Source organism: Colletotrichum destructivum, chromosome 1 (genome assembly GCF_034447905.1).
Source record: "Colletotrichum destructivum chromosome 1, complete sequence".
Lineage (NCBI taxonomy): Eukaryota > Fungi > Ascomycota > Sordariomycetes > Glomerellales > Glomerellaceae > Colletotrichum > Colletotrichum destructivum.
The window spans coordinates 120800-132563 of NC_085896.1; the positions used below are offsets into that span (position 1 = coordinate 120800).

The 11764-nt window shown below is 56.4% G+C and overlaps 3 protein-coding genes across 3 annotated transcripts; 2 read left to right on the top strand and 1 right to left on the bottom strand.

Moving 5' to 3' along the window:
- Positions 1 to 161: 161 nt before the first annotated feature.
- CDEST_00044 (Putative SANT/Myb domain, Homeobox-like domain superfamily protein) lies at positions 162 to 7297 on the bottom strand. Its single transcript, XM_062916203.1, has 6 exons — positions 5275 to 7297; positions 4631 to 4707; positions 3539 to 4148; positions 3401 to 3481; positions 3228 to 3345; positions 162 to 3160 (listed from the first exon to the last, which is right to left on the bottom strand). Exons 2-6 carry the CDS (start codon positions 4702 to 4704, stop codon positions 3132 to 3134), a joined length of 912 nt encoding a protein of 303 aa, XP_062772254.1. The 5' UTR covers positions 4705 to 4707; positions 5275 to 7297; the 3' UTR covers positions 162 to 3131.
- CDEST_00045 (Putative heterokaryon incompatibility) lies at positions 223 to 1398 on the top strand (the record flags this gene model as incomplete). Its single annotated transcript, XM_062916204.1, has 2 exons — positions 223 to 705; positions 790 to 1398. The coding sequence occupies 2 exons, from the start codon at positions 223 to 225 to the stop codon at positions 1384 to 1386; spliced, it is 1080 nt and encodes a 359-aa protein (XP_062772255.1). The 3' UTR covers positions 1387 to 1398.
- On the top strand, positions 1400 to 2326 carry CDEST_00046 (uncharacterized protein). The gene has a single exon (XM_062916205.1). The coding sequence runs from the start codon at positions 1430 to 1432 to the stop codon at positions 1889 to 1891; it is 462 nt and encodes a 153-aa protein (XP_062772256.1). The 5' UTR covers positions 1400 to 1429; the 3' UTR covers positions 1892 to 2326.
- Positions 7298 to 11764: the final 4467 nt, after the last annotated feature.

The following is an 11764-nucleotide window of genomic DNA, read 5'->3' on the forward strand; positions in this document are numbered from 1 at the left end:
AACTGTACGCCGTAGGCAGAGAATAAACAGACCGATTCACAACCAAGCCCAATCACTCCCCCCCGCAGTATCCAATGCACAATCCTGCAAAGACCTTGCACTTGCGTCGACGCCGTCATGGGTCGCTCACCAAACTCCTTTGCAGCCTGCACTCTGCAATCTGCAGCCACATGAGATGGGCTGTGTAACTTCACGGCCGTCCCAATATGGGCCGCGAGTCTTATGCTTTCTCCCGCCGCTCTCCTCTCGCCAGAGCCCGGCCCGACAATGGTAGACTTCCTCTGCGACGGCTACAGAACCATCTTTCAGACCAAGTGGCGGCCCTTCTCCCTCCTAGGCAGCGACGATCCCAGCACCCGCCCGGGATGGCACCGTAACCTCAGCCGCCTGTGTCACCGGACCCCATGTTTCGTCTACGAGGGACGACGCAGCCGCCTGAAGCCCGACGAACGCTGGATTTGCAGGAGGCAGGCTGCTCGTTCCGGCGAGGCGGCCCAGAAACTTGCCGACAGCATGCTCTCCATCAACTACCGCCCCGGTCCGGGTGCGGCAGCAGTCAAAGAGAATCTCAGCCGTCGCGGCCGACACGAGCCCAAGTCCGCTCTCGCTCGGCGTTGCTCCGAGGATGATCCTCTGAATGACGATTTGTCCAGACTCGCCTCTGGCGGCGTCTGTCCCCGGTCGACCGGCCTTATGGGATACCTCGTCTGAAGCCGCCTACTCCTTTCTCAGCCGCTGCATCTCGGATTGTGACTCGGACCACACCTGTGAGCAGCTGCTCTCGGATAGCTCCTTTCCGTGCAAGCCACCAAGGTGCCTCATCAAGATCGACGACGGGGACGCTGGCCTTCACCTCAAACTCATTCAGAAGAGTTCCCACGATACTGCGCCCTGAGCTACTTCTGGGACGACCCGGCTCGCCATGCCCAGAAGAAGACGCTGCGGGGCACCCTTGGAACACACGAGTCCGTCATCGACCCCACTGGCCTGACCCGGACCGTCGCTGACGTCGTCGCCTGCTGCCGTCGCCTCGGCCTCCCCCATCTCTGGGTCGACGCGCTGTGCATCGTCCAGGATGACGACGACGATAAGCTCTCCGAGATCGCGGCCATGGGTGACATCTACGCCAACGCCTACCTGACTCTCGCCCCCTTCATCGCGGGTGGGAGCGATGACGGCTTCCTGGCACCGAAGGAGAACCCCTTTCTGTCCGCCCCTATCCCCGATATTCGTAGCGACGGCGCACCGGTGGACGTCAAATTGGTCCCGAGCAGCCGAGGCCTTCTCAGCCCGTCGACCTTGGTCCGGTTGAAGGGTCAGAGGCCGAAGCCGGCCAAGTCGTCCGAGCCGCTGCATTCCAGGGGGGCTGGACCTTCCAAGATGTAATGCTTTCCAAAAGGATCATATCTTATTCCATCTTTCAACCCTAATGGGTCTGCCGTCAGACAGCGCGCGCCGCCGGCGAACCGTTGCCGCGGGAGTATTCCACGGCCATGGAGCTCCGGGAGCCGTTCCCGTCCCTGTCCCTCGCAGACCCGGAACCGGACGGCGATCTCGGGTACCGATGGTTGTCGAGCACTGCTCCTCAAGGATTCTTTCTGTGCTCGGCGGCAAGGCGCTCGCCATCCACGCCATCAAAGACAGCCACCTCGACGGCAACAGGACACATGTCGCAGGCGTGTGGCTCCGGAACATCAAGGTCAGCGCTCCCGCCGTCTGGCGCCACCCCCTCACACCCTTCGCGATCGACCGCTTCCGGCGGCATACGACCGCGGCCGCACCGCCGAGATCCCCTCCTGGTCCTGGCTGTCGTTTGACGGCAGTGCCCGCTTCGACATTGGCGAGGACTTTGACACCTCTCCCGTGCTGCTCGACTGCGTCCTGGTCTTGACGGCGGGAGACTTCCGGGGACAACCCGTCACAGCGGGGAAGCCCCGAGGGTACTCGCACACGACACAGGGAAACGAAACCGCCTACGGGCTTCTCCTGCGAGACGTGCCGGGCTCTGATGGCTTTTGAAAGGTCCGGGTTGGACTATTTAGGGGAGAAGAGGGGTTGAGCCCGTACTTTGACGATGGTCTCGATATTGGCTGGCTTTCTAGGCCCGTCTATTTAGTCCTCTTGGTAGTTGGTTTCCTGTAGAATCTGGGTGACTCCCGTGCTAAAATCCTCGACAACAAACTTTTCCAACAACCATTACGTACGGTCTAATGTGGCGGTGGATGGTTCGTCCCAAACAACGCTTGAGAATTAGCCTTCATCGCAACTGGTCCCTGCGAGCATGCCAATTTTGTGCGCTTCGTCATGCGTACACATTCACATCCATCATACACAACAAACAACCAACACAACAAGCCTCTCCTGGACCCAATTAAAAACGATTCTTCACACTAAGGGTATAGACTTATCATGAATCGAAAAATTTCACCGTCCGAAGCCCAATCACCCACTCGTCCCATCGTGACACCAGCCACATCGTCCAAAGTCCTCCCCCATTTGTCCCCGAACATCTGTCATCGCTCTCTGAACATCCGCCCACATGCATTATTATCCTCCTCTGCTCCAAGGATGAGCAAAATAATTGAAGGGGTGTCACTCCCTTCGTAAACTAGACATTTCACCACCATGGAGATAAAGTCCTCCGCATACAAGCGAATGCGCAGACCAGATCTCGAACGGGTATAACAATCACCCGCCATCGCTCAACGTCCTTTTCATGTTGCGCTACAAATTCAGAGCACATTGATAAAAGCCTTGATGACCCCACCATGAGAACCCGCGTATACATGATGGCGCGTAGGTATTCACAGACAAGCCAGGCCGCCCCATCATCCGCCAGAGCCATGAGCATCGAGCCAGTCTGTCCGTGTCGCCGAGATAGGAACAGAACACAAAAAGCCAAGTGAGAATTAAGTCCGGCCTCCAAAGAAAAGCGTGGTAAAAAAAAATTGGGTAAAACAATCAAGTGCAAAGGGGGAATCGTCTTTTCGAGTCCGGGTCGTCGAGATCGTCAGAACGAGAAAGAAGAAACACATTTGGTATAAACCCAACGCATTGAGACACTCCCAGCGCCGTTTCGCAGTGTTGCCCATCTCTCGAGTATCCTCAGAATCACCAAGCGGAAAGACCCTCTACCGGTTGGCCGGCTTGGCGTAGAGGTCTACGAATTATTTAGTATCGTTGATGTGGATGCGGCCGTGCCGACGCGATGTTGAGAGAGGGCATACCGGGAAAGTGCTCCTTGGCGTACTGTTCGCAAGCCTTGGCGGGCTTGCCGACTTTTTGCCCGATGACCTTCCACTTGTTGTTTTCGTACTCCTTGATGGCATTGAGAAGGGCCTGGCTCTGTGAAGTGTTAGTGGTGCGTCACAGTGGCGGCGTTTAAGGGTTCACAACAAACCTCGTCTTCCGCAAACTCAGCGTAGTGCATGTCCTTGTACCAATGCTTCTTGACACTGCCCTCAGTACGGGTGGGGAAGGTCTGCAACAAGTTAGATACTGCTAAGAGCAGTAGGGTGACATCTGGGACAAGACGAACCTTGGCAATTTCAGCCCAACTGCTACCGGCATCTCTCATCTGCTTCAGACGGAGCTCTTCGGCCGGGGTCCAGGGGGTATTTGTGCGGCTCTTCTTGGCCGGAGGCGGCTGAGGAGCCGCAGCAGCATCTTCTGTCGCGGCCGGCTGGGCCTGAGCGGGGGGGGCGGCGACAGCGGGGGCAGCCGGCGGTGGGATGGGAGTCGCGGTAGGCGCGGCAGGGGCAGCGGGCATGGGAGGGGCGCTAGTGACGACCGGCGGGGCCTGTTGGGCCGGAGCCGGAGCCGGCCGCTTGCGGTTCCTCTGAGGCTGGGGCGGGGGCTGGGGTGCATGCTGGGGCTGTTGAGCATGCTGTTGTTGCTGTTGCTGAGCATGCTGCTGGGCGTGCTGCTGCTGCTGAACGTGCTGCTGCTGCTGGTGATGCTGCTGGTGCTGATGAGGCTGGGGCTGGGCCTGGGGCGGTTGAGGCGGCGGCTGGGGGACGCTCATCGGAGGCTGCACCGGAGTGGGCTGGTGGTGCTGAGGGGCCGGGCTCTGATGAGGCGGCGCTCCATACTGGAACTGTGGGTGTTGATCCCGACGAGACATGTCCTGCTGGTAGGGGTGTTGAGGACTGAGATGAAGTGTCAGTCAAGTTTCATTGCAACGTGATCAACATCGTGGATAGATGAAAGATGCGACGTGCTGTGACGCGTTCTCGCCTCGACGAGTTGACGGCGACCAGGCCAAAGGAATAGGGTAGGCAGCATCGACGGCGGGTAAGGGGCAAGGGGTTGTTATTGTTGTTGATGTTGCTTGTTACACCTTCCCTTACACCGTCGAGCAGAGCCAAGCATGGCCGGGGTTGCTCGAGGATAAGACACCTCGAGGGTACATATTCATTGTACTCCGAGAAATCCATCGAGTGTGTGGCCCCAGTACGCAGCCTCGCGGGGCGGACAAGGAGGAGAGTGTATGGATGGGATGGAATAGGAAGGGGGAAGGGATGGGATGGGATGGGAAACGGGAGTGACTTTGGGCGTCTCCGGGGGCTAAAGGTAGAGGTAGAGAGGTAGAGGTAGAGGTCGAGGGGTACAAGGTGGAGGAGGTACTTACTGCATGTCGCTAGGCTGGTGGGTGGAGTTGGAGTAGATGTACTCCGGCACGGGGCCGACTTGCCACTGCTGCATGTTCTAACAACGGGCCAAAACGTTAGTACCGCGTGTCAAATGTTTCGTGACCATTGGAAACAAATGCGTCGCGCAAGAATCATGGGGACAGGACGGGAAGGCGAGTCCAGGCCGTGTTGGTGACGCGCGAACGCGACACGAGCGCTGGCGGTGAAAGGTACATGGCGTCGTGACTTGGGTAAACAAGAAATGACGGTCATGGTAACGGTGATGAGGAGGAGGAAGAGACATGATGGACCGCCACAGCTTGCTCAACAAAATGGCGACAGCGACGTGATGAGGCCTAGTATGGGTGAGGTCGAGAGGGTGGAAAGGGGGGTGAAGGGCTTGGATGAAACGAGGCGACGAGCTCGACGCGGTGAGGCGAAGGCAAGGAAGAAGAGCAAAACAAAACAAAAATCGACGAGGGGGACAGGGAAGAGGGAATAGACGCGACAGCATCAGCGCCAACGAGGGCGAGTGCAATACAACGCGCGCGACGATTCAATCGTCGAGGTACATGCGATGAGTTGCTCCTCAATCGGGATAACGGATGGAAAGAGACAAAGTAGATAGGGTGCAGGTACTTACGGGCAATGTAGTGGTATTAACTCAATAGTGATGCATAAACCGACGGGTTGATGGATGGGGAATATTGGTCTTTGCTGTCTCTGGGGGGTGGAAGAGAGACTTGGACCAAGCCTGACGTCGCAAGAGCAAGAAGCGGGTCACGCACACGCCCGGGGTTAGGAAGGGCTTTTTTTTTTCTCTTCTGTTTCTCTTCTTCCTCTCTTCGGGTATGGGAAGAGGGGGGCGAAATTGGGTGAGAGAAAAAAAAAGGGGGGGGGGATGGTCGGTGAGACGGTCGGGTGGGAGGGGACAAGGTAAGGTAAAGTAGAGTCGAGAATAAAAGGGACAAAGATACAAGGCGCGCGAGGCCGAGGACGTGTTTGCTTCAAGTACTCTTTTTTCTGGGGTGTGATGGTGCGGCGGTGCGCGTAGTGCGTGGTGCGAGCGTGGGTGTGGGCGACACGCGTGCTAGGTTGACCGAAAGCGACGCGCGATACGACACGCAGCCAGCAGCAGCACGAAGGAGGGAGACGAGAGGAAAAAGACCGAGGCAGGTGGCAGTGCAGCCGTGGCAGAACAGGAGCAGAACAGGTCAACGGACCCGTACAATAAAAACCTGGACAAGAGACCAGGCAAGCGCAAGGGTTGGGAGGTATTGTCAGGTAAACCAAAGCTGCGTCGCGCGGGCTCGCTTTGTCGAATCGAGAGGAGAGAGAGAGGGAGAGGGAACGCGAGCAAGACGGGCGGGTCCTCGCAAGGAATGGAAAACGATTGCCCCGTCAGTGTGGAGAACAGAGTGTGATGGAAGGGCAGTGGAAGGGACAAAAGGCAACCAAGAGTGTCGATGAGCCCTGTCGTTGCCGTTGTCGTTGTCGTCGTCGTCGTCGTCCCGAAGGTATAATCAGATAGCGCCGGCAGAGAGGAGCTTGGGGCTAGACCGGGGAAGAGGAGGAAGAGGTCGTGGTGAAGATGATGTAGGTAGAGAGAAGTACAGGAGGGTGGCGGCAGAGGTAGAATGATGTATACGTAGAGGACGCAGAGGTTCAGACAGAGGCGCAGAAGTAGACAGGCGGCGAGGCAGTGCGCTCAATGTGCCGTGCGTTACCACTAGGGTCAGGCTGGCCGGGTCTCTCCAGGTGCGAGGGCGTTGGGTGCAGCCGGTGGTTGGTGGGCGGTGGCGGGAACTCGAGCTACGGGAAGTGGCTGATGGCGAACCAAGATGTCCGGACGTATTGTTGGCCGGTGAGAAAAGAGAGAGAAAGCCAGAGATGGGAGGATGAGAATGCGGAAGAGTGCGTGTGGGGGATGAGACAGGCGAAGGGAGAAAGTGATTTGACGTGCGTGAGAGTGCGAAGCAGGTAATCAGCAGACAACAGCAAAAGGAAGCGCCGGTTGTTGGTGACTCGATGCCGTATGTATTTCGTGAGCTGAGAACAACGAGATACGGCCTGATGGCCAACGTTAAGGTGTAAAGCTGTGAGGTAGTAGGTACGACGGTCCAGAATACCTCGAGATGATGCGATGTTTCCTTCAATGAGGAAGAGGAAATCTAACTTGTAGGAGTGACGTGTTGGTTGCGATGCTCGGTTCCCAGGGCCGAGTGGATGCTAGTGGTGTTTGTGAAACGTGCGACAGCAACGATGATAGCGACGACAACGCTATCAACGACAGCAGAGAACGATGTCAGTCTTTCGTGTTAGGTGTACTGAGACGTGGGTGTTGTCACAACAGCCGCGCACACACGCGTTTTGGGAGCTGAGGCAGGTATCTCGGTTGCTTTCTGAAGCTGGTCCTTTGAACCAAACGTAGAGGTGAAGGTACCGTGACAGTAGCTGTGAGGGTAGCTGTAGGGGCAGCGGTAGCGGTAGTGAGGGTGGAGCGAGCTGCGATGATGGATGGATGGATGTACGGATAGATGGATGTAGTAGGTTGGGAGTTGGGATGCTATGCCTCTGAGGACGTGGATGTACCTCTGATGGAAGTTACTTCCTGGTTCACGGTGATGTTTTGGACTGGTTGCCCTCTTTTTTTTTTTCGGTGCCGGTGGAAGGGGACGGGTCAAGAGGGAAATTTGCTTTAGGGGGAGGGGGAAACGGCGAGGGAACATGGGAAAGAAACGAGGGAGGGAAGGAAGGAGGCCGGGGGTGGAGGGGGACCACGCAACGCAACAGAGGCGGGGGGTCCTCGGATCAGCCGGCAGGTCATTAAGCAAGTCCGAGTATTAGCCGTCAATCTGGTTTTGTCCGGTATCCTCGCCTGAGAAATGGATCGTGTTCTATCTGTGTGCCTCGGTCATCGACTTTTCTGTCAGATGCACAGACCACCTTCCCCTCCCGCCGCATTGGCCATCTCTCTTGTCACTCGTCACCTCGTCATGCCTCAATGCTCACTGGCTGCTCCGTGCCCGGATCCCGTCTCCACTCTTGTTTGGTAGCACGTGCACTTGCGCCTTCTGACCAAGGAAGCCGCCAACTTTAGGAGACAGTCCGGTACGAATGCTACCTGTCGCCTTCCTTCCTGTCATCCGTCACTCTTTGACTTTTCTTCCCAGCGGTACGAAGGTACGGTACGACTGTCAAAAATTCGAGCCCAGCCCGTGCAAGTGACTCGTATCGGCCAGCTGGCGTGGATCCAGAGGGACAGCACAGGACGAACGGAATCTGGGTTGATGGGTCCTACCTAGCCGTCCATCATATCGCTGGTCTGACATTGGCTGCCAACTGTGCAGGTTTTGATGACGGATGTCACAGGCTCAAGCAGCGTTTCTTCTTGCGGGGAAGCCCAGCCACTGCTATCATACAATGAATGATGGCCTTTCTTCTCAGGCTTCCAAGCTCGACGAACCAAATGAATCGCAATTGCACAATCGGCTCCGCGCCACTTTTCCTTCCTGTTTGTCTGGCGGACCAGGCGCACAAGGCAGCAAGCAAACAACCTACACGTCCGACGTTTGGGTGAATAAGCGCGATGAAGAATCGATGTTGGGAGGTATGTACGGATACTGGGAAGAAACAAAATGCTGACAGCCTCGTCGCCCCTCGCCCCCTCCCGACTTCTTCAGAAACGAGCTTAATTGCCTGCAATGTTGCGAATGTGCCCTGTGCTGTCTCGTAGGTAGACACTCGTCGTTCTTCTCTCTTGGCAGTCGCCTCTACATGCGCTCGATGTACCGCCTGCATGGTCCATGTACTTGATCCTCGCCTCATGTACCTCTTGTTAGCGGTACTGCTGGTGGACACCGACCAAAACATCGACCTCTGAACGGTACGTATAGTACTTCTGCTCTCGTCGAGTACCTCTGTCTCGGTCGCTGCCTGTACCCTTCCGACCTCGTTAACGACCTCGATCTTGCTTCTGTGTGTAGCCACGACCAAGAACTGACAATGCGCTTGTACGAGAGCCAAAACATGAGCTTAACGGGTGCTCAAGATGACAACTGGAGCGGAATATCTTAAATCCCGTCAACTACGCTGGTCTTTTCCCCCTTCTTTCACCCTCCCCCCCTTGGTCATGTCTGGGCGTTCGTCCGGAATTGGCGAAGGACTTGTCATCTTTGAGCTTTGTTAAGACGCCTCTCTGTGCATGCGCGTTTGGCTCTCGAGACGCGCTCGTAGGCCAGCATGGCATTGATGACGCGAACACGCATGTGGTGGGAATCGATTTGGTCTTCCCATCGTCCGAGCGTTCAGGTTCGACCAGAGAGAAGAGCCTCATAGCACTCGTCGTGCCCAGTTGCTTAGGAACATTTTTGCAAGGCTATTGTCACGTTTCCTGCAGAGCTCGCGTTAATGGCCGAATGTACATTGTAAATACCAATCAAGTTTGCAATATGCGGACATTGCACCGCAATGATAGCTAGGAATCCGAGGATGCCGCGCTGCGGAGGCCGCGGTCATCGCCGCTTTCGTAATCACGGTACTGGAGCCAAGAAACCCCGCGGCAACGGGACCGAAGGCCCGATGGCTGCTAGGGCGCATCGGGAGAAGGTCGTGGCCGGGGGACCGAACTGCCTCAGACTGCGCGGTTGCAATCGCATCCGGGGTGGATGGTACCCCCACTTCTTCCGCCGCCGCCGCTGCCGCCGCAATGTACCTACATACGAATAATACCAGCTATGTACCACCTATATCAGGCTCTTGTTCCGCATCGTCCACCGGTGCCCCGCTGTATGTCGGAAGTGGGCGTAGTCAACGCCATGAACACGGAGTGTTGTTTTGTCTGGTGTCACGAGAGCCAACAAGATCCTAATCGCCAACTACATTGGAAGGCCAGCCGCGTATCCCACCCAAGCAAACAGCCTCACCACCAAATCAAAAGCGACATTGCTAGTCTCCCCAAGACAAGAATTGTTTCAAACGCCAACAAAGAGGCGACGAAACGAGATAGCACTCCCAATCCCAGCGACTGCCACCCCGGGTCGCACCAGGTGCGACGAAAAAAAGGAGCCCTGTGACCACAGAGATGAGCCGCTAGCTTTATGCCAGGCCCAGTCTTGTATGCTGTCGTTAGCTTCATGATGTCGACATAAAACTTAAAACGCCCTCACAGACCCTGACCCGGCGGTTGTCTACTGCCATCCCGTCTCTGGTCTTCATGCGCTGAGGGCGGCAACGCTTCGTGACGCCATTCTCCCTTGCCAGGTCTTGCACGTTCGTTCCGAACATGAACAGAGTATACTTGTACGATGTATGCCTTTTCGGCAAGTAGCGATGAGACACCCCGGCTGTGAAACAGCTTTGGTCGCAAGGTTCCGGCACAAAGTGTTTGAGACTCGTGGCTCTCTGGCAACAGATCACACTCTTCCATCCACCCATGGAAGCCACGTCTACCACAACACTGTGCGCAAGGTGCCCCTGGGATCGGACAAGCCGTGAATCGGAACGGTGGTCAGTGCCCGTCGCGGACGGTTTTGACGAGTCTGCCGATGTTTTCTTCCAGAGTGCCGGTCGAAGCAACATTGGACGATGGGAATTTATGCGAGCGGTGAGACGGCCGATGACCAGATGATCCAGCGACGATCCGTGGCGAAAACAGACAAACACGGAGAGTTGGGACGGCCGTTGGTCCGTTGCAGGCTTCAGGCCTAGCCCTTCCTGCTCCGGCCTCCTTTGCATTCTTGAAGCCGCGTGTGACTGGGAAAGGAGTACGTGTGACATCGGAGAGGCTCAGCACAGACCCACAAGGCTGGGCCAGGTATCCTCGACACTCGGCCGAGCGAAACTGCGGCACAGGTAAGAACCTCATACAAGTACAAATGGATCCTTGGGCGCGTACTGACCGACTTGTCGGGATACCAAGCGGGGCCTGAATCAATCGGTTGAGCAAGGTTTGGCAGGCGAAGATCCCCATTTGCGGCTGTTAGGCTGTAAATACAGAGTCGAGACCCCGAACAACTTCTGCAGCGGGCAGAGTTAATGTCGATACCTGTAATCTCGCTCTCGTTAGTCTCCTTCTTCCGTGGATGCGCCTGCGCTATTGTAGGACTGTTGGGCATGGGGTCGCTCCAATCTATCGCTTGAAAGATCAGACGAAGGGTGTGTCGCCAAGCTTCCGTCAAGGAACCAGGTGCTACAATTAATCTAGTCGAGGCGACGTTGACAATATGGTCCCAGTACTAGGTTTGCTGGGGGGAGGCGAATCCGGACTAAGAGGCTCAGTCGATGCGGCTGTTTCTGACTGTATGGCATCCTAAGTCCACCAACCACATTGTGATCAGTCGATGATGGTCTTCGGGTGATGGGCTTCCCGAGGATCATCACCGCCATCGCAAAAGACGAGATGAGATGGCAGAGCATACAGGGGCTGTGACAGTTGGGGATTCCTCTGGCAGAATCGGAGACTATGTCGGTTTGCGGTTTGCGGGCGCTGGTCGACTCTCACGGGCTGGGGTCGACCCTATCGACCCCGCAGGTTTGGCGACGGCGTATTGCATTTGTTGCCGAGAAAGCTAGCCAGCCGTTGATAACCCGGATGATGAGCTTTCCGTCCCCTTTGGTGTGCTGCTCTCACGTCTTGTTGGACTGGATGGAGAGAGATTCTTTGTTTCCATCCGTTCTTGGCTATCGAGGCTCCCAAAGACAGAGTACTCGGGGGCTTCGGGCGACTAGGTGGCTCGATTGTTAGGGGTGGGCGGCCATGTTGCAGGTTGGATGTACCCTGGATGATTGGACTACAACGGTGCCAGGGTTTGGCGCTCGAGACGACAATCAATTATGGTTCGCTTGCTGAGTCCAGCATCGTGGCTTTGCCAAAGCATGCGAGACATTGCGAAAGCGGGCGCCAGATGGTCGAACGGGCGGGCAATTTCTTCCAATGCACGCAGGATCCGGAGAGGACGAGCGATACTGCCACGGACATTTGGGGGCCATGAGGGGCATTCGGTGGGCTGTGTTTCGATCTTCATCGCCCCGTTGTTGAATCTCACGTTAGTGAAGCTACTCAAGGAGCAGCCTGTTCCTATCGGGGCATTGTGGCTGCGAGATGTTTCTGGTCTTGTAGGATGTAAATTGCC

Coding starts and splice junctions, on each gene's coding strand:
- CDEST_00044 (XM_062916203.1), bottom strand. CDS start 4,704: ATGCAGCAGTGGCAAGTCGGCCCCGTGCCGGAGTACATCTACTCCAAC. Junction 4,149..4,630: donor CACCAGCCTAGCGACATGCA/GTAAGTACCTCC, acceptor ACTTCATCTCAG/TCCTCAACACCCCTACCAGC. Junction 3,482..3,538: donor GTTGGGCTGAAATTGCCAAG/GTTCGTCTTGTC, acceptor AACTTGTTGCAG/ACCTTCCCCACCCGTACTGA.
- CDEST_00046 (XM_062916205.1), top strand. CDS start 1,430: ATGGGTCTGCCGTCAGACAGCGCGCGCCGCCGGCGAACCGTTGCCGCG.